Source organism: Dendrobates tinctorius, unplaced genomic scaffold (assembly GCF_039654945.1).
Source record: "Dendrobates tinctorius isolate UK_male_01 unplaced genomic scaffold, ASM3965494v1 ptg000060l, whole genome shotgun sequence".
In the NCBI taxonomy this organism is placed as follows: Eukaryota; Metazoa; Chordata; class Amphibia; order Anura; family Dendrobatidae; genus Dendrobates; species Dendrobates tinctorius.
In genome coordinates, this window is record NW_027361728.1 from 82,449,148 (window position 1) to 82,475,327 (window position 26,180).

Here is a 26,180-nt window from a genome sequence, read left to right on the forward strand (position 1 = left end):
AACAATGTTTCATTATTGAAGCTGTATTTTTTATTTGTACTGTTTTGTCTCATATGTTTGTCTGTTTTAACAAATGGTGCAAGAATAAATCAGGAATCAGTATTTAGAAGCTGGAACTAATGGGCACATGCCGAATTATTAGCTCATTGTTAGGCTGTTCTGATTGGTATCTGCATGGTTTAAATGTTCATGAACATTAGTAGGTGCAGAGCTTTGATAAAGATCTGTAATAGATCGAAACGCGTCGCTTGTACTGCTATAGCACACTGTTTGTGGAGTTTTTTATCGTATGAATTTATGAAGGAAAAAAAATTTTTTGGATTAATAAAAGTTCAAGTTTTTTAAGGAGCTGGAAATTTTTTTTTTTCTTTGTTGTTACTTTTATTCCCTCGGTACCTGTCTCCAGAACAGCATCCTTCAGATGATTCAATTCCTTGTTTGTGATTTCTGAAAGTCGTTACAAGGGACCTCTGCTTCTAGGGCCACTATCCACTCTGCCCTACGGTAGGCATATAGAGTCAAGAATAGACCAAGCCCACTGGGAATGATATCTCACTCAACCCGCAGGTTGGGGCTTCCAGGGCCGTTGGCCACCAGGCCGCTGAGACCCAGATCTGCAAGGCTGCTACCTGGTTTTCCCTTCATATCTTTTCCAAATTCTACAGGGTGAATACCTACGCCTCGACTGATGCGAGCAAAGGCAGGAAGATTCTGCAGGCGGCGTTTGTACGTCACACGTCCTGATATGGGCATGTTCTTCTATACACCCTCCACTGGGACTGCTCTTGTACGTCCCATGGTTACATTTGTCCTACAATGAAGCGATAAAGAGGATTTTGTGTACCCACTGTAAAATCTCTTTCTCAAAGCCTTCATTGAGGGACACAGCACCCTCAATTGATTGTGCCTTTGTTGGGCCTATTTAAGTTTGTTTTAGTGTTGCTTCTCCTACTGATTTCTCATAAACTGATTAGCTTCGTGCCAGTTGGTGGGTGTACCCTGCTGAGGAGCTAACATTTTTGCCAAGTGTCAGCCTCCTAATGCCAGCAACATACACCCATGTTACTTGTGTGTCTCCCCCCCCCATGAAAACTCCCAGAAAAATTTTACTGTGAGTGCCCAAAATTCTCTTAATGCTTTATAGCAGCCGCAGAAAACAATAGACTGGAAAATTTCAGACCTACTTTTCGGTATTCCTGGAGAACAGTCAGGATTTGCTTGAGTTCGGGATGATTGGGCAGAAAATATATTTCATGGAGGAAGTCTTGTACAGCATGTCTAATAACATAAGAGATAAGTCACATCTATAACAGCTTTACATTAAGAAGAAAAAGAAACAAGCAAACAAACATTAATAAACTGATAACAAGTAACGTACCACTAGGTTATGTGTCTAAAAGAGAACCGATAATCAGGACCAGGCATTATAAACTTAAGGTATGTGCATAAAGATGCGGTTATACTGATTTAATAGATACCTTCACTGTAGAAATCCACAGCCTGGTTATTCTTGAATCACCATTAGAAGTTTTTGTGCAACAAGCTGTTCATGCATCGTGGCGGGACTGTGGATAGGGTCTTCATCTCTGCCACAGCCCCTCATAGCTGCCTCTGGTGTAAGTAGTATCGTCATACTGTTTAAAGTTACGCGCCGGCGTAGCCGCGGGCAGTCAATGCACAGATCTATCTGGTTGCAGCCTTTAGTAAAATGGTGCCAGTGTTGGCGCATGCGCACATACACCCCCAAGCAAGTAGCGTCACATTTACAGATTGAGATTTTGGATCATCGTTAAATGATATCTCAATCTGCGCATATGCCGCCACTTTCCTAAAGACTGTCGGTAGGTTAAGGTGCGCTTGTTCGGATACCATGCTACTGAAGTCTGCAACCAGACTGATCTGTGTAAGCACTGGGCGTGTTTAGGGCCAGCGTGGAATTGTAATCAGTATGAAGATATTTACACAAGAGGTTTAGGGGGCCGTGGCAGAGATGAAGACCATACCAGCGGTGTCGCCCAGAACAGCTTATTGCTCTAAAAATTCTAATGGTGACTAAAGAACAACCAAGCTGCTGATTTCTACAGTGAAAGCACCTATCAAATTCACAGCACAGTGCCTATATCCCCATGCCATTAATTTATAATGCCTGATCCTGGTGACAGCTGCTTTTTAACCTCTTTACCCCCAAGGGTGGTTTTCATGTTAAAGACCAGGCCAATTTTTACAATTCTGACCACAGTTCATTTATGAGGTAATAACTATGGAACGCTTCCATGGATCCTGGTGTTTCTGACAATATTTTCTCATGACATATTGCACTTCATGATAGTGGTAAAATTTCTTTGATATTACTTGTGTTTTTTGTGAAAGAAATAGGGATTTTTGTGTACTCACCGTAAAATCCTTTTCTCCGAGCCAATCATTGGGGGACACAGTCAGTGGGTGTTATGCTGCTTGCCACTAGGAGGACACCAAGTAAACCAGAAAAAAAGTTAACTCCTCCCCTGCAGTATACACCCTCTCGCTGGATGAGATATCTCCAGTTCAGTGAAAAAAGCAGTAGGAGCTTAAACAGTCAACAATAACCATAACTATGTCAAAACCTAAGAATGCTACAAATGAGCCAGTAGGCTAAACAGGGCGGGTGCTGTGTCCCCAAATGAATGGCTCGGAGAAAAGGATTTTACGGTGAGTACACAAAAATCCCTATTTCTTCTAAGCCTCATTGGGGACACAGACAGTGGGACGTCCTAAAGCAGTCCCTGGGTGGGGAGCATACATCTGCTAATACTCCATGTACCACTGAGTCAACACTGAGGTACTGCCGATTGCAGGATGCGTCTGCCGAGAGCTGCATCCGCAGAGGCCTGAGAATGAATTTGGTAATGTTTTGTAAAAGTATGCAGACTGGACCAAGTCGCAACCTTGCAGACCTGTTCTGCCGAGGCCTGGTGCTGAATGGCCCAAGAGGCGCCCACTGACCGGGTAGAGTGCGCCTTAATCCCCGCTGGGACAGGCGCGTTCCTGACATGGTAGGATTCCTGAATCGCTGAGCGAATCCACCTGGCTAGCGTTGCCTTTGAAGTGGCTAGACCCTTCCTATGCCCCTCTGGAAGTATGAACAGGGCATCTGACCTGCGGAAGGGAGCCGTCCGCGAGATGTACCGTCTCAGCGCCCTAACCACATCCAGGGTGTGGAGGGCCTTCTCAATGCGATGGACTGGCGCCGAACAAAAGAGGTGACGACCTTGGGTAAAAAGGATGGGGACGTCCTGAGAACTACCTTGTCCTGATGAAAATTCAGGAACGGAGAGCGGCAGGACAGGGCTGCCAATTCCGAAACTCATCTGATTGACGTAATTGCCACTAGAAAGACCACCTTCCAAGAGAGGACGGTCAATGACACGTCCTGTAGCGGTTCGAAAGGGACCTCCGGTAAGGCCCCGAGAACCGGGTTAAGGTCCCATGATTCCAAAGGCCTTCTATAAGGAGGTGCCACATGGAAAACTCCTTGAATGAATGACTTGACCTGAGGTTTGGTGGCAATTTTGTGTTGGAAAAGCACTGACAAGGCAGAAATTTGGCCCTTGAGTGAGGTAAGTGCGAGGCCTGAGTTTAATCCGGATTGAAGGAACTCAAATATGGCCGGAATGGAGAACACCAGAGGAGATCGACCATGATCCTTGCAGCATGAAAAGAAGATTTTCCAGGTGCGGTGATAGATACGCCTGGACACAGGGCACCTTCTGGCTTAAAAAGAGTCCTCCCGGAGGGAGAATATAGACTGGGTCAGAGACTCCACCGACTGTGACAGGGACGCAGCCCACTCAGGGGTACTAAACGCAGGAGGCCCCTCAGCAGCGGCGGCGAGGGGCGATTGAGCACAGGTCGGGGCGCAGGCCGGGTCGCAGTCAGTGCATAACGGATTAGTCTGTGCACTGGGTAGGGCAGACTTGCAAGTGGTACACGGTAAAAAATGCAGTGTGCTTTTTAGCCACCTGTCTAGCCTCCTTAGATTGAGACATAGCGCTCCTGAAAGGGTTAACGGCAGAGTCTGCTGCAGGGAACGTGCCGGGAAGGGGGTTAAGCTTTAATCTGAGGGCAGATGCAGCTTACCCGGTCCTATGCTGTGTCCCCCGGGAGGAATAGCAGTGGCCCTGCGGTGTCACCCGGTATCCGGCAGAATGCTTGCCTCACAGCTTCCAGAGCAGGCTGAGGTAAAAGGATATGGCCCCCGAGATTATAATTGCACGTCTCGTCAGGGATGAGAGGCGCCAGGGCGAGGGGGCGACGATAATAGCGTGGGCGGCGCTATTCAAATTGCAGCCTAGTAGGTCGGAAAAGCCGGGGGCTAAATTTCTGAGCCTACCCGCGGTAGGTGGGGCTGGGCTATTAAAATTGCGGCCTAGCAGGCCCGAAAGCCGGGGACTACATTTTTACGGGCTACCCCCGGTAGCGCTGCGGGGGGGGGGGGGGGGGGGGGCGCTTCTCCCGGGGGCCAGGACCCGACCCCATACCTCAACTCCAGTGCTCGGCACTGTCTGGCCATCCATGCAGGCTCTCATCTCCTGGGCTGATGTAGCAGAGCTGGAGGAGTTTTTAAAGGGGCCATGCTCAATCGATCCTCCCTATGATAGGGGGATGGAGAGCTATGGGGCTGATTCAGGGCCTACGCAAGTGCTGTCCAGTCTTCTCCATTGTGCCTGCCCTCATATCCGTAAGCGCTGTCCATGGAATCCCGAATTCCGGTCGTGAGGATCATCGCCAAAATTGCTACAGGAATCAGCCCCAAACGTTGCAGGAAAGTGTACGGGGAGGTATACTCCGCGTGCTTGCCTGTTGTTGGTTCGGGGGAGAGCGGGCCATAGAAAGGAACCGTCGCCCCCTTCACTCCGTTAATTAAAAAATAAAAATTTACAGAAAAATAAAAAATAAAATAAAAACGGTGGGGTCTGAAACCAGACCCAAGTGCCTCCTACAGACACTAAGCATGAACTGGAGATATCTCATCCAGCGAGAGGGTGTATACTGCAGGGGAGGAGTTAACTTTTTTTCTGGTTTACTTAGTGTCCTCCTAGTGGCAAGCAGCATAACACCCACTGTCTCTGTGTCCGCCAATGAAGCGTAGGAGAAGTGGAAATTTGGTGAAAATTTTGAGAAATTTGCAGTTTTCCAACTTTTAATTTTCATGCCCTTAAATCACAGAGATATGTCACACAAAATACTTAAGTAACATTTCCCACATGTCTACTTTACATCAGCACAATTTTGGAACCAACATTTTTTTTCGCTAGGAAATTATAAGGGTTAAAATTTAACCTTTTTTTTTTTTTTTTTTTTTTTTTTTTTTTAAGGACCACATCACATTTGAAGTCACTTTGATGGGTCTATATGATAGAAAATACCCAAAAGTGACACCACTCTAAAAACTGCACCCCTCAAGGTGCTCAAAACCACATTCAAGAAGTTTATTAACCCTTCAGGTGTGTCACAGGAATTTTTGGAATGTTTAATAAAAAATGAACATTTAACTTTTTTTTCCACAAAAAAATTGACTTCAGCGCCAATTTGTTTTATTTTCCCAGGGTAACAGGAGAAATTTGACCCAAAAAGTTGTTGTGCAATTTGTCCTGAGTATGCTGATACCCCATAAATGCAGGCACACCACTGTTTAGGCGCATGGCACACCTCGGAAGGGAAGGAGCGCTGTTTGACTTTTCAAAGCAAAATTAGCTGGAATTGAGATCGGACGCCATGTCGCGTTTGGAGAGTCCCTGATGAGCCTAAACAGTGGAAACCTCCCACAAGGGACACCATTTTGGAAAGCAGGCCCCCTAAGGAACTTATCTAGATGTGTGATGAGCACTTTGAACCCCCAAGTGCTTCACAGAATTTTATAATCTAGAGCCGTGTAAATAAAAAATCATATTTTTTCACAAAAATGAAATTTTCGCCCCCAATTTTTTATTTTCCCAAGGGTAAAAGGAGAAATTGGACCCAAAAAGTTGTTGTGCAATTTGTCCTGAGTATGCTGATACCCCATAAATGCAGGTAAACCACTGTTTGGGCGCGTGGCAGAGCTCAGAAGGGAAGGAGCGCCGTTTGACTTTTCAAAGCAAAATTGGCTGGAATTGAGAGCAGACACCATGTCGCGTGTGGAGAGCCCCTGATGTGCGTAAACAATGGAAACCCCCCAATTCTAACTCCAACTCTAACCCCAACACACACCTAATCCTAACACACCCCGAAGCCTAACCCTAATCCCAACTCTAATCCAAACCCTAACCCCAACTCTAGCTCCAATCCTAACTTTAGGCCCAACCCTAATCCTAACACCAACCCTAATGGGAAAATGGAAATAAATACATTATTTTTATTTTATTATTTTTCCCTTTCTAAGGAGGTGATAAAGGGTTTTTTTTATTTACTATTTATAGCAGGTTTTCATGTTTGGCAGGTGTCACACACTAAAAGACGCTTTGTATTGCAAAAAATAGTTTTTACATCACCACATTTTGAGAGCTATAATTTTTCCATATTCTGGCCCACAGAGTCATGCGAGGTCTTGTTTGATCGCTCTTTTTTCCGATTTTTGAGAGGGAGAACCAGCAATTCATGAATTTCTTTTTTCTTTTTCTTTTTTTTTTTTTGGGGGGGGGGGCGGCGTTTATACCGCTAGTATGACAGTGATACCTCATTTATATCTTTTTTTAGATTTTGGCTCTTTTATAGAATAAAAACTATTTTATATAAAATATAATGATTTTTGCATCCCTTTATTCTAAGAGCTATAACTTTTTATTTTTCCGGTAATGGAGCTATATGGTGGTTTGTTTTCTGCGGTACCACGTTTATTTATAGCCGTCTTTTTGATGGCATGTTATTCCAATTTTTGTTCGGTGGTATGATGATAAAGCATTGTTTTTTTGCCTTGTTTTTTTAATGGTGTTCACTAAGGGGGTTAACTAGCGAGACAGTTTTATAGGTCGGATCGTTACGGACGCAGCGATACCAAATATGTGTATTTTTATTGTTTAGAATTTTTTTAATTCAAATAATTATTTATTGATGGAATAAATATTGATTTTTTTCTTTTAAAATTTAAATTTTTTTTTTTTTTTAATTCTTACTTTTACACTTTGTCCCACTATGGGACCCTCATTTTGTGCAGGCTGATCGCTTCTATAGCATGCAGATCTGCATGCTAAAGAAGCGGTCAGCGCTGCAGCTTCTAAACACTAACCTGAGAGACTTCCTGGTCATCACTGCACATGAGAGGAAGTCTCTCAGGTCTGGAGACCTGGATCTCGTCATGACATCAGGTCTCCATGGCAGCGATCGGGACCCCGCGTCATGCCGCGGGGTCTCCGATCCAAAGGCAGAGGGGCTGTGTAGTGCCCTCTGCCGACTCTAGAACGCTGCGATCAAGTTTGATCGCAGTGTTCCGGGAGTTAAAGTGCGGTCCGTGACCACTCCTGGCACTTAGTGTCGGGTGTCAGCTGTGAGAATCAGCTGACAACCGGCCGAAATCAGCCGCTCTCCCCCCATGAGCGCGGCTGATTGCCCATGACGTACTATCCCGTCCATGGGCAGTAAGCCCCAGGTCACATGGATGGGATAGTACGTCCTCTGTCAGAAAGGGGTTAAATTATCTAGCAGTAGAATGACGAAAGCAACAGCAGAGTACAAGAGGGACAAAAAAGAAATGAAAACAGGGATTTTTGTGTACTCATTGTAAAATCCTTTTCTCCGAGCTACTCACTGGGGGACAAAGGACCATGGGTGTTATGCTACTGCCACTAGGAGGCTGACACTAAGTGAATACAAAAAGATTAGCTCCTCCTCTGCAGTATACACCCACACACTGGCTCCAGCCGAACCAGTTCAGTGACAAAGCAGTAGGAAATCATAAACATCAAATCAGGCTAACAGGGTGGGTGCTGTGTCTCCCAATGAATAGCACAGAGAAAAGGATTTTATGGTGAGTACACAAAACTCCATGTTTCTCATTCGCTTCATTGGGGGACACAGGACCATGGGACGTCCTAAAGCAGTCCCTGGGTGGGGAACCAACATAACAGATCAAACCCCACGTACCAACTGTCTAGAGATGAGCTACCACCGCCTGCAAGATCAGTCTGCCCAAGCCCGCGTCCGCGGAAGCCCGAGTGTGAATATTGTAGTGCTTCGAGAATGTATGCAGACTGGACCAAGTCGCAGCCTTGCAAACCTGTTCCACTGATGCCTGGTGCCTAATGGCTCAAAAGTGCCCACCGACCGAGTGGAGTGTGCCTTAATCCCTGCTGGGATAGGCCTGCCTCTGACACGGTAGGACTCCTGAATAGCCAAGCGTATCTACCTAGCTATTGTGGACTTTGAAGCGGCTATTCCCTTCTTGTGACCCTCAGGAAGAACGAATAAGGCGTTCGACTTATGGAAGGACGCTGTGCGCGAGACATACCTTCTGAGAGCTCTCACCAGATCCAGAGTGTGAAGAGCCCTCTCAACACGGTGCACTGGTGTCGGGCAGGACAATGTCCTTGTTAAGGTGGAAAGAGGAGGCCACCTTGGGCAAGAAGGCCAGAGACAGCCTGAGAACCACCTTGTCCTGGTGGAAAATTAGGAAAGGAGCTCGACCAGACAGGGCGGCTAGCTCCGAGACCCGCCTGACTGATGTAACCACGACAAAATAGGCGACCTTCCAAGAAAGGTAGGTCAGCAAGGCATCTTGCAGCGGTTCGAAAGGCGTCTCCTGTAGAACATCCAGGACCAAGTTAAGGTCCCAGGCACCCAACGGCATTTTATAGGGGGGTAATTCATTCCAGGGGTCTCCCATGTAAGTCCTCACTTGCAGTATGGAAGCAATCCTGTGCTGGAACAAAACAGATAAGGTCTGACCCTTGAGGCAGCTAAGCGCCAGGTCTGAATCCAGGCCAGTATGGAGGAACTCCAAAATGGTTGGGATGGAGAAGACGAGAGGACACCCGCGCTCTCTGCACAATGCAAAAAAGGCTTTCCAGGTGTGGTGATAGATGCGTACTGATGCAGGCTTCTGGTCGCTAATCATGGTGGACCCAGGACCCAGGATTCAACAACCAAGCTATTAAACACAGGGCCCCTGATTTCTGGTGGCAAATCGGGCCTTGGAAGAGCAGATCTGGTCGATCTGGTAGTTGCCAGGGAACGTCGACGACAAGCTGCACCAACTCCGCAGACCACACCCGGCGTGGCCAGTCCGGAGTGACTAGGATCAGTGGAAACCCCTCCGCCTTGATCTTCCTGATGACCCCCGGAAGCAGGGGAAACACGTATGGAAGACATAACTGACGCCACGGAAGAACCAGTGCATCCGCCCCAATGGCTTCTGGATTCCGAGATTGAGCTATGAACTCGGGCACCTTAGTGTTTAATCCTGACGCTATTTGATCCATATCCGGAGTCCCCCAGCGATGACAGATCTGTTGGAAGACCTCCAGATGAAGTGCCCACTCTCCCGAGGCGAGACCCTGACAGCTGAGGAAGTCTGCCGCCCAGTTTTCCACTCCCAGGATGTGAACTGCTGAAATGACCGAATGGTTCCTCTCGGCCTATCAGAGAATGTGTTCCACCTCGTGCATCACCGCCCTGCTGCGGGTGCCTCCTTGACAGTTGACATATGCCACAGCCGTGGCATTGTCCAGTTGTATTCGAATGGGACGCCCACCAGAAGATGATGGAACAGCTGCAGGAATACAGGATCGCCCGAATCTTCAGAACTTTGATCGGAAGACGCGATTCCGGAGAAGACCAGCGCACCTGGGTAATGTGGTGACGGAAGACAACCCCCCAGCCGAGAAGACTGGCATCGGTAGAGACCATCAGCCATTGAACCGAAAGAAAGAATTTCCCCTGGTTGAGGAAAGACCGCAACATCCACCACCTGAGCGCATGCTTGAACCGCGGGGACAACCGGCACAGCCAGTCGAGGGAGAACGGTTTCCTGTAACAGGCCGCCAGAAGTGCATGCTGCAGAGGACGGAGGTGTAGCTGGGCGAAGGGAACAGCTTCCATAGCTGCCACCGTTTTGCCCAGGACCCCCATGCTGAATTGGATGGAATGAGGGAATGGGCGACAAAGTGACCTGGTTCCCTGTTGAAGGGTTAAGATCTTGCCTCGAGGGAGAATCGCCAACCCTCGGAAGGTGTCCAGGAACATCACTAAAAAGGTTATCTGCTGATCTGGAATGGGGGAAGACTTGTTTAAATTTATCAGCCAGCCCAGGTGAGAAAGAGTATCCAAAGTGATACGCACACACTCCGTGCAGGCTTGGAAGGACGGTCCTTTGATTAGGAGGTAGTTTAAGTATGGCAAAACGACCATGACCCGAGAGTGCAGAATGGACAGGACGGCTGCCATGACCTTTGTGAACACTGTGGGAGCGGTGGCGAGGCCGAAGGGCAAGGCTGTGAACTGGAAATGCTCCTTGTGAACAGCGAAGTGCAGGAAATTCTGGTGAGGGGGAAAGATCGGGATATGGAGATAAGCATTCCGGAAGTCGATGGATGCTAGGAACTCCCCCTTCTCAATCGAGGTGATGAGCGAACGGAGGGCCTTCATCCTGAAGTGCTGGACCTTGACAAACTCGTTTAGAAGTTTCAGGTCCAGAATGGGCCACACCGTTCCGTCCTTCGGAACCACAAATAGATTCGAGTAGAACCAATAGAACGTCTCGTTTTCTGGGACCGGGATGATGACCCCCTTGGCGTAGTGAATGGATGGCTCGGTAAAAGCACCCTGTCCGTGCCTCTGTTTCGTGGGGATGAGAGGGTAAGAACCATGGCGGAGGGCGAGAAAAAAAATTCTCTTTTGTATACGGAGGATACCTGGTCCCTGACCCATTTGTTGTGAAAGACAGAGAGCCAGGCATGACGAAACAGGAGTAGGCGGCCGCAGGTGTCGACCGGATAATGCCACGAGTCATTGAGCCGAGAAGTTATGGGACCTGAATCCCTTAGATCTGGACTGTTTGGGTCGACTCTTCCACGACTGGTTGGGCTTATACAAAACCTGGGGGCCCCTGTCCCTGCGCGGAGAGCACCCCGATCCGGAAGAGGCGGTTGTAGTGGACCAACCAGGATTGCTGCGTAAGGACCGGAAACGAGTCTGTTGCAGATGGCTAAAGGATCGCCTGGTCCTTTCCTGGGGAAGGAATTTACTTTTCTCTCCTGTTGCGTCAGAGATAAGCTGATCCAGCTTCTCTCCAAATAAACGACTGCTCTGGTAAGGCAGAGAGGTTAGGGACTTTTTGGAAGCAGAGACCGCTCGCCATTCCATGAGCCGCAGTGCCCTTCTGATGGAGATGGCGTTTGATACTGCCAGTGCAGCACAGTTAGCCGCATCCAAGGAAGCGTGCACCAAATAGTCCCCGGCCAGGGAGATCTGACTGGCCAGATTTGCTGCCTCCGGGGGAAGGTTACTGTCCTGAATGGTTTTGGTCAGGGTATCCACCCAGGAGACCATCGCTTTAGCTACCCATGCCGCGGCAAAGGAGGGGGAAAGTGCAGAGCCTGAGGCTTCAAAAACTGAGCGAGCAAGATTCTCTATCTGACGGTCCGTGGGATTTTAAATCGAGGATCCATCTGGTAAGGATAGGAGGGTTTTGGAGTTCAGACGAGATACAGGTTGATCTACTGGAGGGGATTCAGCCCACTCCTTCCACAAATCAGATGAAAAAGGGTATCTCGCCTCAAGAGGCTTCTGTCCTATGACTCTGAACTATGTCTTGAAACTTGGGTCCTCTTGAAGGACACCACGCGATCTGAGGCAGAGATAGAGTCCTCTTCAACATTCAAAGTCTGGTTGACAACCTCAATGAGAGTATCCACGTCACCTGATACTTCGGCGAGTCCAGGTCGAGAGACCCGTCAGACTCGTACTCCGAGTTCTGGCCGCTGCAAACCCCAGGTGAAGGTGATCAAGAAACGAACCTCATGGATGCAGAGGTGAGAGAGAACCCGGGAGACGCACTATGGGTCCGTTTCCTAGATGCCTGTGTATTTTGAGACTGAGAGCGGCCCCTGCTGGCTGACAGTCCCCGTGTAGTAGAGGAACCTTCAAAGACAGGTAGACGAATGCCTCGACCCGTGGAGGGATCTTGGAGGGACTCAATCGCTTTAGCTAGTGAAGCCATGGACTCTGACAGTAACTCACCTAGAATAGAGCAGGGCTGTTGGTACGGCTGTAATAAGCCTGGCTTCAGAAGAGGGTACATGGAGACGACACTCCATGTTCCCGTCTGTTGTAGGCGTAGGGAAATCGGACCCCTGAAGGAACCCGTCGCCCCTAAAGAGAGCTCAGTCATACCTTTCAATGTTGCAGGAGGGGATACGTGGAGGCGACAGTCCACGTTCCCACCTGTTGTTGGTTTGGGGAGATCGGAACCCTAAAGGGATCCGTCGCCTCTGTAATCCATTAAAAGGAATAAGAATAAAAAATAAAAAGTAAAAATAAAAAATTGTTGTCTGAAGACCAAACACTAAGCCTGAATTGGTTTGACTGGACTCCTGTGGGTGTATACTGCAGAGGAGGAGATAATCTTTTTGTATTCACTTAGTATCAGCCTTCTATTGGCAGCAGCATAACACCCATGGTCCTGTGTCCCCCAAAGAGGCGAAGGAGAAATACTTCACAATCACAAAAACAACAACCCAACCACAATCCCCTCCATACCCCCATATAAATTATGGTAAAACAAAGAATTAAAAATTACATATTAACCCCTTTCGTCATCGGGTATACATTTACGCCAATGTCGGACTCCCTCTCTTTGATGTAGGCTCCTATGGTGAGCCCACATCTTATCCAGCACATAGCTGTTTTGAACAGCGGACATGAGCCCGCAATAGCCGTGAGCGGAATCGCGATCCACCCGCGGCTATTAACCCGTTAAATGTTGCTGTCAAATAATGACAAAGACATTTAACAAGCGCTTCCGGCAATCACGCCGGAAATCCACCAAAACAAAAGTTTCAGTCCCACATGGACCTTAGTCAGTCCGACTGCTTAAAGGAGAAAATATAGGAGGCGAATATACATTAACTCGTTACAGGTTACGGATCCGACAAGCGGTGGACGCCACGTTGGTGCAGGCAGGGCTCTCCCTCCTTCACATATCCATTGTAATTGTGTGTAGGGTTCTTCTGACCCACACCTACCTGTCAATTCTACAGGCATGCTGTAACGAGTTAATGTATACTCACTTCCTATATTTTCTCCTTTAAGCAGTCGGACTGACTAAGATCCATTTGGGACCGAAACGTTTCTGTCATATTGAATGGACTGCATTAAAATTACCTCTGGATTTTCATATTAACGGGAATCTGTCAGTCACTCCATTTTTCGAGTATCAGCTGCCGGCACCACCATCAGGGGCTTATCTACAGCATTCTGTAATGCTGTAGATAAGCCCCGACGTAACCTGAAAGATAAGAAAAATGAGTTATATTATACTCACCCAGGGGCGGTCCGGTCTTGGTCCGATGGGTTTTGCGGTCCGGCGCCTCCCATCTTCTAACGGTGACGTCCTCTTCTTTGCTTCCCGTCATGGCTCCTGCGCAGGCGCACTGCTCTGCCCTGTTGAGGGCACTGCAGTATTCTGCATTGCCCTCAAAAGGGCAGAGCCACGACAGGCAGCAAAGAAGAGGACGTCACCGTTAGAAGATGGGAGGCGCCGGACTGCAACAACCATCGGACCAAAACCGGACCGCCCCCCGGTGAGTATAATATAACTCATTTTTCTTCTGTTTCAGGTTACATCGGGGGCTTATCTACAGTATTACAGAATGCTGTAGACAAGCCCCTGATGACGGTGCCGGCAGCTGATACTCGAAAAATGGGGTGACAGATTCCCTTTAAGTTTAGTGCCAAGTTCTACTTCTTTATATACTGGCCTGTGAACCTGCTTGTGCACCACTACACGGTTGTGCTACGATATACACTATGAACTCGTAATGACCTGGAGAATCATAATGGCAGGTCAGTTTTAGCATTTTGTGAACCTAGCAAAAAAGCCAAACAAAAAACAAGTGTGTGATTGCACCTTTTTTGCAATTTCTCTGCACTTGGAATTTTTTTCCCGTTTTCTAGTACACAACATGGTAAAACCAATGGTGTCGTTCAAAAGTACAACTCGTCCAGCAAAAAACAAGCCCTCACACGGCCATATTGATGGAAAAATAAAAAAATTATGGCTCTGTGAAAAAGGGGAGTGAAAAACGCAAAACCGAAAAAGCTCTGAGGTTTAAGGGGTTAAAGTAATGTACTGAAATTGTATGAAAGCATATATTGCGTATACTGAAGCCACTGGTCCACCATACCTGTTCTCCACAATTAGGTAATGAAAAATAGCCACAGTTTCTTTAGGCTGGATATGTAAGAGGGGCAGTAAAGCAACTATTACATGACTGAGAAGAGAGCCCAGGTACGCCTGGTCCAGGCATCGCACAAACAAGTCCCATAACCTAAAAAATATCATAAAGAACACAAAATATAGCTCATTATGCTCATAATCTTCAATATAACTTAATAGACTAATATGACATACTACCTGCAACACAGCTCAGGAAAATCCTCCTTATATCTAAGGCCAGTCCTTAGGGTCGTCATCATCTTTACTCGTACAGAACTAATGTGTCTGGGTCCCATGAGTTTCATCAGAGAGACCAGGCTGCTCAAGGCCTGAGAATAGCAAAACATTGCTCAGAATCTGCACAATTCTAAATAACAATATAACGAAGATGGCTGATTTTCTTCATTGTTGGAACTGGCATAGCAACTGCAAATTTCATGATACTAGAATAAAGCTAAACTGCTCCACAGCAGGGAGCTGAAATGCAATTTGGTCACTGCAGCCAAGATCTTGAGGCGTAGTATGTGTGTAAGAATATACTATGCCTCATTTTCATAGTAATAGCCAACATTCAATGGGCCAGATTTATCAAAGCTTTTACACCAGAATAAAAAGCTTGGAGAATTTTGTCTCAACTTGAGGATGCATTCGAATTTTGGTTCTCAACAAAGTGGGCATAGCTGGGGCAGAAAAGGCAGATATAGCGACTGCAGCTCATCAAATTTACGATGCGCGGCACAGTTACTTAACCCAACAATCATACTCAAGCAGGGAATGGCGTATGATTTAAGGCGAGGTGCACATAGAGGTGAACACCACTCATCCCAAGTTCCTGATTCATGTATCAAGAGCGTCTAACCATAGCATACCTCCTCATCACGACCGGAGTGAATAATGCTGGTTTTGAAGAATTGGGCCCATAGAATTTTGCCGATTCTGTAACGATTATATAATTATACTGAGCAGCACACACATGCTTCACTGCCACTACATCCAAACTACTGACATCTGGTTTCGACCCTGATACTAGCGATCAGTTGCGTTCCCAGAAATGCAGCTCTAATGATATATGATTTTTAGCTATCCTGCATTTAACTTATTTTTATCGTGCAAAAAAACCCCACCATTATTTGCAATAAAAATCTCACCATCTTTTTTTCTTCAATGCCAATACTGGAACTCAATAAATGCATATTAAAAAAAGCCAGGATTCCTAGTAGTTTGGGTTGTAAATAATGAGCCTGCAAAATAAAGCAACGTACAATGTCTTATAGGGCCGTCTCATTGCTCTGAATCTTGTATTTCTACAATTTACTAATCTCTTACCATTATTTCAGGTTTAGTAATGTTCCTAGGTCCCTGGTAAGGATCATCACTGGATGCGAAGGAAGCCAATATTGACAGCCCATTGAACACCTGCTGGTAATGCTCCCCGAGTCGCAGCAGCAGCTCATTGTGTAGTCCCTGGTAGTCTTGTCTAAGCAAGCTGCCCAGCTCTATCTCCGTCTCATTCTGCATATTCAAGTCAAGGATTACCACAAATATATAATAAAATGTTGCTAGTAATACATTGTAAATTGTGCTTTTAGATTTGTTCCTCCTCTTACTATTGTGCACAATACACATGCTGCAGAGATAAAATCATAGGACAAACAGAAGGAAACAAGCAAAGACCACCAAAAGTGAAGTTTGCAGCAAGACAAATTAAACTTCAAAGACAAATGTAGAGTCCCTTTTGCTTGATTGTTTGGCCACTCTACTTAAGGGGGTTTTACACATAGCGATATCGCTAGCAATATCGCTAAAACGTCACTGATTTTGTGATGTTATAGCAATATCGCTATGTGTGATACTTACCTCTGACCGGCTCCCCCGCTGTCCATCGCTGATCAGGCGGCTCCATTTCTCGTCGGGTGCTTCCTGCTGTGTGAGACGAGCGACGCGTGGAGGCGGGCGGGAGGACGTCAGGATCACTGTATGTTAAAGGTGAGTATCGTGCGCTGCGTCGCTGCTGCATCGCTGTGAGATCTTTCTGTGTGAAAGCTCACTAGCGATCATTTAGCGATGCACGGATCGCTGGTGTATCGCTAAATGTAAAAGGGCCTTTAGACTAGACTAGTTTGGAGCCTTTGTCATAGATTTCTTAAAAAAGGCAGTGGCAAACCCAATAGACCCCAATATAGTCAATGGGGTACCTGAGGTGCCATTGTTATAAGCCAAGAACATAATCCTAAACAAAGATGTGAAGCTAGCCTCAGACACCTTTAGATAGAGCCATACACTTCCATTGTAGAAACAATAGCTATCTTTCCCCCACTTGACCTGGATTTAGAGCACCAATGGGGGCACGAGGTCTGGTCCTTCTTTTGGATGTGCCTAAAATGCTTTGGGATAAAATACCTCAAACATCACATAAAATCCAGCAGGCATATTAATATTGCCACATACCTTCAGATAGTGAAGAGACTTTTCAAGTTCATCCTTGGTGCAGGAACACACGAGGTGAGAGAAGATGTACTTGAAGTTATTGATCAAGATCTCTCTGCGATTAGCATTCAGCTGCTTGGCAATTGTTCGGATTAATGCTGAAGCTCCTGGGCTGGCTTTGGCAGCAAGATATGGAAGCAAAAGCTGCAATGTCTTCTGTTTAAAGAAAAAAGACACAATACAGAAGAAATTAAGAATCACTGAATATTTAAATGTACAATAAATACACTGTAGCTATTAAAAGCACGTAAATCACAATATACAAAACACATAACAAGGACTTGAGAAAATAAAACAGAAAATCCTTACTGTTAAAAAGCGGTTGAGATCTGGAAAATCAAATACGTTCGCAATTTCAGACAAGATTTCCAAGGCGACTTCTCTGTGATGTACTGCCTCCTGCTTCTGCATGTCGCTGCTGCGCCCCGGTGTGCCAGACAGCAGGGCTTGCTGGCTGGAGTGAAGGGACTCTACAAGAAACTTGATGACAAGAAAGTAATTACTAAATATAGGTAATTGCTAGGTTTTATTTTCTTTTTAGCAATTTTAATATGAGCTGTCTGGGGACAGATATTTATGGCATATCCTAGAGCTTCGCCATAAATGTCTGCCATTAAACAACCCCACACAAAGCGGTTTCCGCATGTATGGAGGGACCCACTCTTCGCACAGCTTCCTTGGAGGATGATCAATCAATGGCGAGTCCCTTAACAGGCTGATAAATGATTAGTGTTATGGTGGTATTTGCAGGTATACAGATTTAATTTACAATATAAAAAAATGCTTATACGCAAAGACACATTCTCACCTTGCATATAGGTTTTTTATAGTGGCTGAAAAAGTCCTGCAAGCGCATAGATTTTGCAGCTGCCAGTGATCGAATTTCAGTGTAGGAAGCTCCAGCAACTGATGTAGATTTGGATAAAAGACAATGTAACAGGTGTAATAGAGCAAATGGCACCAGGTCTCCCTTAGCAGCTCTGAAAGGTATAGAAAAGACATTTTAGGTAAAATTAGGTTTTTCGTGCACTCATAAATCGCGATTTCCTATACTTACCGGCCTATGTCTCCGGTTGTGAGTATAAGCGTGTCCTTCATTTCGTTATCTCTTGCCAATTTAGCATTGGTATATGCCTTCTTTATTCTACCAACTAACAGCTGTATTGCCGAGGTGCAAAATAAAATAATTATATTGAAAAACAAGAATAATACATATAGCATAAAAATTCTGTTACATTTTTATAAGAGATCAATATATGAAGCTCCATAGCGACATACATGTATCGGCCAGTGCCTTATAATAAGCCATTATCCACTTCGTAAAGTCCCAGCATTAGAGGACCTTGGACTCACATATTCCTAAACGTCCGTACCTCATTTAAGCTCCCTTCTTCACAGTTTATTGACTCCAAGACATATCGGATGTTCCCACTGAATGCTATTCTGACATCCTTATCTGGATCTTCCATGAGGGTCAGTAAGGTCTCAATCATAGCTCTTAAATCCTGCTCATCTCTCTGGACATTTAGGTGTGTAAACAAGTCGGGAATATTTTCTATGAATGCTAGAAAAACAATTTTTCATTAGAAAAAACCCAGACTAAAGCTGGTCATATACAGTGGGTACAGAAAGTATTCAGATCCCTTTAAATTTTTCACTCTTTGTTTCATTGCAGCCATTTGGTAAATTCAAAAAAGTTCATTTTTTTTTCTCATTAATGTACACTCTGCACCCCATCTTGACTGAAAAAAACAGAAATGTAGAAAATGTTGCAAATTTATTAAAAAAGAAAAACTGAAATATAATTTGGTCATAAGTATTCAGACCTTTTGCTCAGACACTCATATTTAAATCACATGCTGTCCATTTCCTTGTGATCCTCCTTAAGATGGTTCTACTCCTTCATTGGAGTCCAGCTGTGTGTACTTAAACTGATAGGACATGATTTGTAGAGGCACACACCTGTCCATATAAGACCTCACAGTGCATGTCAGACCAAATGAGAAACATGAGGTCAAAGGAACTGGCCAAGGAGCTCAGAGACAGAATTGTGGCAAGGCACACATCTGGCCAATGTTACAAAAGAATTTCTGCTGTACTCAAGGTTCCTAAGAGCACAGTGGCCTCCATAATCCTTAACTGGAAGAAGTTTGGGACCACCAGAAATCTTCCTAGACCTGGCTGTCCAGGCAAACTGAGCAATTATGGGAGAAGAGCCTTGGTGAGAGAGGTGAAGAAGAACCCCAAGATCATTGTGGCTGAGCTTCACAAAAGCAGTAGGTAGATAGGAGAAAGTTCCTCAAAGTCATCTATCACTGCAGCCCTCCACCAGTCAGGCCTTTATGGTAGAGTGGCCCAACGGAAGCCTCTCCTCAGTGCAAGACATATGAAAGCTCGCATAGAGTTTGCTTAAAATAAAAAAACACATGAAGGACTCCCAGACTATCTACTATATAATTGCCAATCGGCTCTGTCATAGCTTCCGGCGATTGTGTCGCTATCCCACAATCCACCGCGGCCGGAAGCTGTGACAGAGCCGACCGCCATATTGGAACACCCAAGCAGGGGCTATCTACCGCAGTTGCAGCGGACTCGTAGGGGGCCAGAGTGCTTAGGGGCCCGATCGCGCAGCTGCAGCCGCTCATTGGCTGTGCAGCTCCCTGGCTGCCAGGCTGTAATTGGCCTGACGCGATGGCTGCTCTGTGCGCACAGGACCTGTGATGAGGTCAAATGAGGAGAGAAGTTAGGGGTCACATGATTGGGGCCTCGGTATGTGCAGGACTCTGCTGTGCTGGTTGTCATGGTGCTGGATGAGGGGAAGTTTATGTGTGGGGTCAGGAGGGGTTTACAGGGTGGATGTAGTGGAGCTGCGTGCGTACGAGGTGGGCGGAGCCGCGTGAGCACGAGGTGGTCGGAGCGGAGCCGCAAGCGCACGAGGTGGACAGAGTGGAGCCGCGCGCGCACGAGGTGGACGGAGCAGAGATGTGTGTGTATTTTGACATGGCGGGGCCATTTGAAAGTTTGCACCGGGGCCCATAACTTTGTCGTTGCGCCACTGCACCCAAGTTATGGGTATTCCGATATGGCAGCCAGGATTCATATCCCCCGCCCTGCCGGCTGAGCCAATGAGCATTGCCGCACGGGATTTGAATCCCCCACCAAGCCGTGCCCCTGGCCTCAGCCAATGAGTGGCGCGGGATTCAAATCCCCCGCCTGAGCCACCCGCCAGCTGAGGCTTGGCGAGGGATTCAAATCCCGTGTGGCACCGCTCACTGGCTCAGCCAGTGGGGCGGGGGATTACTTGCTTACATACTTACTTGACCGGCAGGAGTGCGGTGTCGGAATCGCGCATGCGCATAGCGCTATCCGGCACCATTTTACTAAAGACACATTTGCAGTGTGCCTTCAGCAATATGGCGCCGGAGAGTGGGCATGCGCGTACTCCGGCGCACCTCCCCCGGCAGAACGGGACAGCGCTGGAGCACAGGGAAGAAAGGTGAGTATAAATGTTTTGGTTTTTTTTTGCATGTGTGCAGCTTAATAGGGATGAGAGGACCCTACATATCAGGAATGGGGGGGTGAGAAGTATCATGCATACCAAGATTGTGGGGTGAGGGGACCATGCATACCAGGATTGGGGGGGGTAATGTGATCATGCATACCAGGAAAGGGGGGTGAGGGGACCATGCATATCAGGATAGGGGGGGTGAGAGGGCCATGCATACCAGAATAGTGGTGTGTGGGGTCCATGCATACCAGGATAGGGGGTGAGAGGACAATGCATACCAGGATAGGGGGGTGCGAGGACCATGCATACCAGGATAGGGGGGTGAGAGGACCATGCATGCATTCAAATCCCGCGCGGCACCGCTCATTGGCTCAGCTGGCGGGGGATTTAAATCCCGCGCTCATCCAATGAGAGGACCATGCATACCAGCAAAGGGGGGAGAGGGCCATGCATACCAGGAAAGGGGGGGTGAGGGGACTATGTATACCAGGAAAGGGGGGGGTGAGGGGACCATGTATACCAGGAAAGGGGGGGGGTGAGGGGACCATGCATACCAGGATCGGGGGGTGAGAGGACCATGCATACCAGGATACGGGGGTGAGAGGGCCATGCATACCAGGATAGGGGGGTGAGGGCCATGCATGCATTCAAATCCCGCGTGGCACTGCTCATTGGCTCAGCTGGCGGGGGATTTAAATCCCGCGCTCATCCAATGAGCGGTGCCGCGCGGCTTTGGCAGGAATTCAAATCCCAGGCAGCACCGCTCATTGGCTTAGCCAGCGGAGCAAGCCGCGCGACACCGCTCTTTGTTTGAGCCGCCCGCCGGCGGATGTTCATTTTACCGCACTCCCGATGCAATAGCATCGGGCCTATTTGTAGTAGGAAATAAAATTCTCTGTCTGGTGAGACAAAGATAGAACTTTTTGGTGATAATTCTAAGCGGTATGTGTGGAGAAAACCAGGCACTGCTCATCACCTGCCCAATACAATCCCAAGTAGAGATATCCTGGATGAAAACCTCTTCCAGAGTGCTCTGGACCTCAGACTTGCCCGAAGGTTCACCTTCCAACAAGACAATGACCCTAAGCACACAGCCAAAACAACAAAGCAGTGGCTTCAGAACAACTCTGTTTTTCAGTCAAGATGCGGTGCAGAGCGTACATTAATGAGAAAAAAAAAAAAAACTTATTTGAACTTACCAAATGACTGCAATGAAACAAAGAGTGAAATATTTAAAGGGGTCTGAATATTTTCCGCACTCACTGTACTTTTAATAACTGTCAGCCAAACACTTCAGGCCTCAACCTTTCCTCCTGACACCTCCCCATATACATGCATGCTTCCCCTGGGCCAACCATGTATGTGTTCTCAATGGGGAGAGAAGAAACAAGCTGCATTCAGACACCTATGGCAACAGATAATCTCCCTGAAAACACAGCCTCTGGCATGTAGAAATTCAGCATTCCAGATTCCTTTTACTCCTGACATAAGATGGTCGGCTTGTACCAACAAAATCGATGGGTTCTGTCAACCTCAGTCTAATATAAATAGCTGCCCCAAAATAGAATCTGCTCTGAGAATTGTACAGTTAGGTCCATATATATTTGGACAGAGACAACATTTTTCTAATTTTGGTTCTAGACATTACCACAATGAATTTTAAACAAAGCAATTCAGATGCAGTTGAAGTTCAGACTTTCAGCTTTCATTTGAGGGTATCCACATTAAAATTGGATGAAGGGTTTAGGAGTTTCAGCTCCTTAACATGTGCCACCCTGTTTTTAAAGGGACCAAAAGTAATTGGACAGATCAAATAATTGTAAATAAAATGTTAATTTCTAGTACTTGGTTGAAAACCCTTTGTTGGCAATGACTGCCTGAAGTCTTGAACTCGTGGACATCACCAGACGCTGTGTTTCCTCCTTTTTGATGCTCTGCCAGGCCTTCACTGCGGTGGTTTTCAGTTGCTGTTTGTTTGTGGGCCTTTCTGTCTGAAGTTTAGTCTTTAACAAGTGAAATGCATGCTCAATTGGGTTGAGATCAGGTGACTGACTTGGCCATTCAAGAATATTCCACTTCTTTACTTTAATAAACTCCTGGGTTGGTTTGGCTTTATGTTTTGGGTCATTGTCCATCTGTAGTAAGAAACGATGACCAATCAGTTTGGCTGCATTTGGCTGGATCTGAGCACAAAGTATGGCTCTGAATACCTCAGAATTCATTCGGCTGCTTCTGTCCTGTGTCACATCATCAATAAACACTAGTGACCCAGTGCCACTGGCAGCCATGCATGCCCAAGCCATCACACTGCCTCCGCCGTGTTTTACATATGATGTGGTATGCTTTGGATCATGAGCTGTACCACGCCTTCACCATACTTTTCTCTATCATTCTGGTAGAGGTTGATCTTGGTTTCATCTGTCCAAAGAATGTTCTTCCAGAACTGTGCTGGCTTTTTTAGATGTTTTTTAGCAAAGTCCAGTCTAGCCTTTTGATTCTTGATGCGTATGAGTGGCTTGCACCGTGCAGTGAACCCTCTGTATTTACTTTCATGCAGTCTTCTCTTTATGGTAGATTTGGATATTGATACGCCTACCTCCTGGAGAGTGTTGTTCACTTGGTTGGCTGTTGTGAAGGGGTTTCTCTTCACCATGGAGATTATTCTGCGATCATCCACCACTGTTGTCTTCCGTGGGCGCCCAGGTCTTTTTGCATTGATGAGTTTACCAGTGCTTTCTTTCTTTCTCAGGATGTACCAAACTGTAGATTTTGCCACTCCTAATGTTGTAGCAATTTCTTGGATGGGTTTTTTCTGTTTTGCAGCTTAAGGATGGCTTGTTTCACCTGCATGGAGAGCTCCTTTGACCGCATGTTTCCTTCAGAGCAAAACCTTCCAAATGCAAGCACCACACTTCAAATCAACTCCAGGCCTTTTATCTGCTTAACTGAGAATGACATAACGAAGGGATTGCCCACACCTGTCGATGAAATAGCCTTGAGTCAATTGTCCAATTACTTATGGCCCTTTAAAAACAGGGTGGCACATGTTAAGGAGCTGAAACTCCTAAACTCTTCATCCAATTTTAATGTGGATACCCTCAAATGAAAGCTGAAAGTCTGAACTTCAACTGCATCTGAATTGTTTTGTTTAAAATTCATTGTGGTAATGTCTAGAACCAAAATTAGAAAAATGTTGTCTCTGTCCAAATATATATGGACCTAACTGTATACTTCTACCTAATGACATGTATGTACAGGCAATTTTAAGCAGACTAAATCCTTAAATTGACTGTAAAAGTCTGTTTGGAAGATTCCTCCCCGATTGAGATCTCTCACAAGCGCAGTTTGTACCAGGGGAATGCGCAGATTGACTCACTGGGTCTATCAACATCACGAGGACCTTACTGTGCATATGCGGTCCCTGGCACTACCCGTGTTTTCAAGAGATCTCGTATGAGATTTGAATGAAGAATTGTTGATAAACACCCAAATGCATTTCTATAATCGAAATATGAATTTAATAAGCCTCAAATTGATTGTACATGCATTTTATTAGCTTGAGGTATGAAATCCCCATGACAGGTTGACTTTAATTATATCACGCAGACTGGAGCACTATAGATAATAGAGAACTTACCCATTTTAACGGAACTTGGCATGCTTCGGTCCAATAGATAAAGGAAAGGCTTAAAAAAAGAAGCACTGGTGGCAGAAGGACCAGACAAAGGAAGCAAGTTCAGTCTCAAGCTGCAACACAGCAGATCACAGTCCATAGCAGGTCCTTTCACTGAATCCCAGAGTGTGAACCCAATAGAAACACCACATGCTAGCTTGGTCATAGCTTGGGCAAGCTCCTTCTTTACAAGCTTCGAGTGATCATTGAAGTGTTCTCTACAAAAGAAGGAATAAACTAGAATTTATCAAAGGTTATGTAGTGAAAGGAAAAACCACTGAAAGTATCTCCTTGATGTGGAACTCTCAGCTACCAAGAATTTTGGGAAATCTTATATCTCTATTATTAATTATGCAAAAATCATACAATAAGATTTTCTCTTTTTCTTTTACTTTTAGATTGTGCCTCTCACAGTTGAAGAGTACCTACGATAAAAATTACAGACCTGTCCATTCTTTGTAGGTGAGAAAACTTACAAAATCGGCAGCGCATCAAGTACTTATTTTCCTCACTGCACACACTATTTTTCGGACTATAAGACTCGCTTATTTCCTCCAAAATTTTGGAGGAAAATTGGGGGAGCGCCTTGTAGTTCGGATGTACCTGCTGTGGATGTGGATTGGGTGAGGGTGATTTGAGAGGCTGTGGCATAGCAGCGGGTCACAGGTGGCAGGAGCAGACTGCTGCGGCTAACACCTGTGCCCGGTGTTAAAGAAAATGAACATTCACTGCTCCATACTCCATCTCTATACTCCATCCACACGCCCATACTCCTCCCACCTCTTTGCACTGAAGCAGAGAGGTTGGGGGAACTATTGGCGTGTGGAGCAGTGAATATTCATTCTGTTTAATAGTGGGCAAACTGTTAACCGTAGCCGCCAGCTTCCTGCAGCAGAATAAATATTCACTGCTTCCCACGCCCATGGGAGGGTGAGCAGTGAATATTCATTCTCTTTTATAGCAGGCACAGTGTGCTTGCAAATAAAAGGAATTTGTCACCTATTTTTTAAACTGCTGGCACCGCCATCAGGGCCTTATCTATAGCAGTGGTCCCCAACCTTTTTTGCACCAGGGACCGTTTTCAAGCAAGACCATTCTTCCATGGCCCGGCAGGGCGGGGATGGAGGTGTGGCAGGGGCGGGGCTTTGGTCATAAGGGGGCGGGGCTATGGACACGGTTGTAGTGTAGCAGTGCATACTTATAATTAAATAACATTTATAATGTGACTCAACTCACCATAGGTTTTGAGTAAGTGCTCCATCACCCCCTTCTCCCCATCATTGCCTTCACCCCATCATTGCCTTCACCCTATCACTCCCTTCTCCCCATCATTGCCTTCACCCCATCACTGCTGTCTCCCCATCATTGCCTTCACCCCATCACTCCCCTCTCCCCATCATTGCCTTCACCCCATCACTCCCTTCTCCCCATCATTGCCTTCACCCCATCACTGCTGTCTCCCCATCATTGCCTTCACCCCATCACTCCCTTCTCCCCATCATTGCCTTCACCCCATCACTCCCCTCTCCCCATCATTGCCTTCACCCCATCACTCCCCTCTCCCCATCATTGCCTTCACCCCATCACTCCCCTCATGGCCTTCTCCTCATGTCCCCATCTCCTCCAGGGCCAGGCTACACACACACACACACACACACACACACACACACACACACATGTACACACACAGACAGACATACATACACACACACACACACACACACACACACACACACACACACACACACACACACACACACACCCCCACCTCTCTCCTCTCACCTGCCCGCCGCCCGCGCTTCCTCGCGCTGACACAGCAGTGGCCGCGCTCCTCTCTGTGTCAGTCAGAGACAGGAAGCGCGGGCGGCGGGCAGGAAGCTGGACGCAGTGGACGGGTCCTTGCAGCTCCGCTCCTGCTATTCCCTCTTGCAGGCAGCGGAGCTGCTTGGATCGTTCCCTGGCCGCCGCTAAGAACTGCTGCGCGCCGTCCCAGCCCCTGCTACGCCACTGACCGCCCCTGGCTCCCCTTGTGTCCGCGAACCGGCAAGGGCACTGCAGCAGCCCGGTGCTGGGCCGCGGACCGGCGGTTGGGGACCCCTGATCTATAGCATTCTGTAATGCTGCAG

General features: G+C 46.7%; 1 protein-coding gene across 2 annotated transcripts in view; it reads right to left on the bottom strand.

Annotated features, from left to right (window-relative positions):
- ATR (ATR checkpoint kinase) overlaps positions 1-26,180 on the bottom strand; it is a 247,690-nt gene that overhangs the window by 156,532 nt on the left and 64,978 nt on the right. For both annotated transcript variants that reach the window (XM_073579101.1, XM_073579100.1), the window contains exons 10-20: positions 24,019-24,272; positions 18,247-18,437; positions 17,931-18,031; positions 17,682-17,853; positions 17,183-17,353; positions 16,835-17,029; positions 15,713-15,898; positions 15,535-15,627; positions 14,585-14,715; positions 14,355-14,498; positions 1,185-1,278 (exon numbers count right to left, since the gene is read on the bottom strand). In XM_073579101.1, coding sequence (XP_073435202.1) covers positions 1,185-1,278; positions 14,355-14,498; positions 14,585-14,715; positions 15,535-15,627; positions 15,713-15,898; positions 16,835-17,029; positions 17,183-17,353; positions 17,682-17,853; positions 17,931-18,031; positions 18,247-18,437; positions 24,019-24,272 — 1,732 coding nt within the window. The remainder of the gene's footprint in view (positions 1-1,184; positions 1,279-14,354; positions 14,499-14,584; positions 14,716-15,534; positions 15,628-15,712; positions 15,899-16,834; positions 17,030-17,182; positions 17,354-17,681; positions 17,854-17,930; positions 18,032-18,246; positions 18,438-24,018; positions 24,273-26,180) is intronic.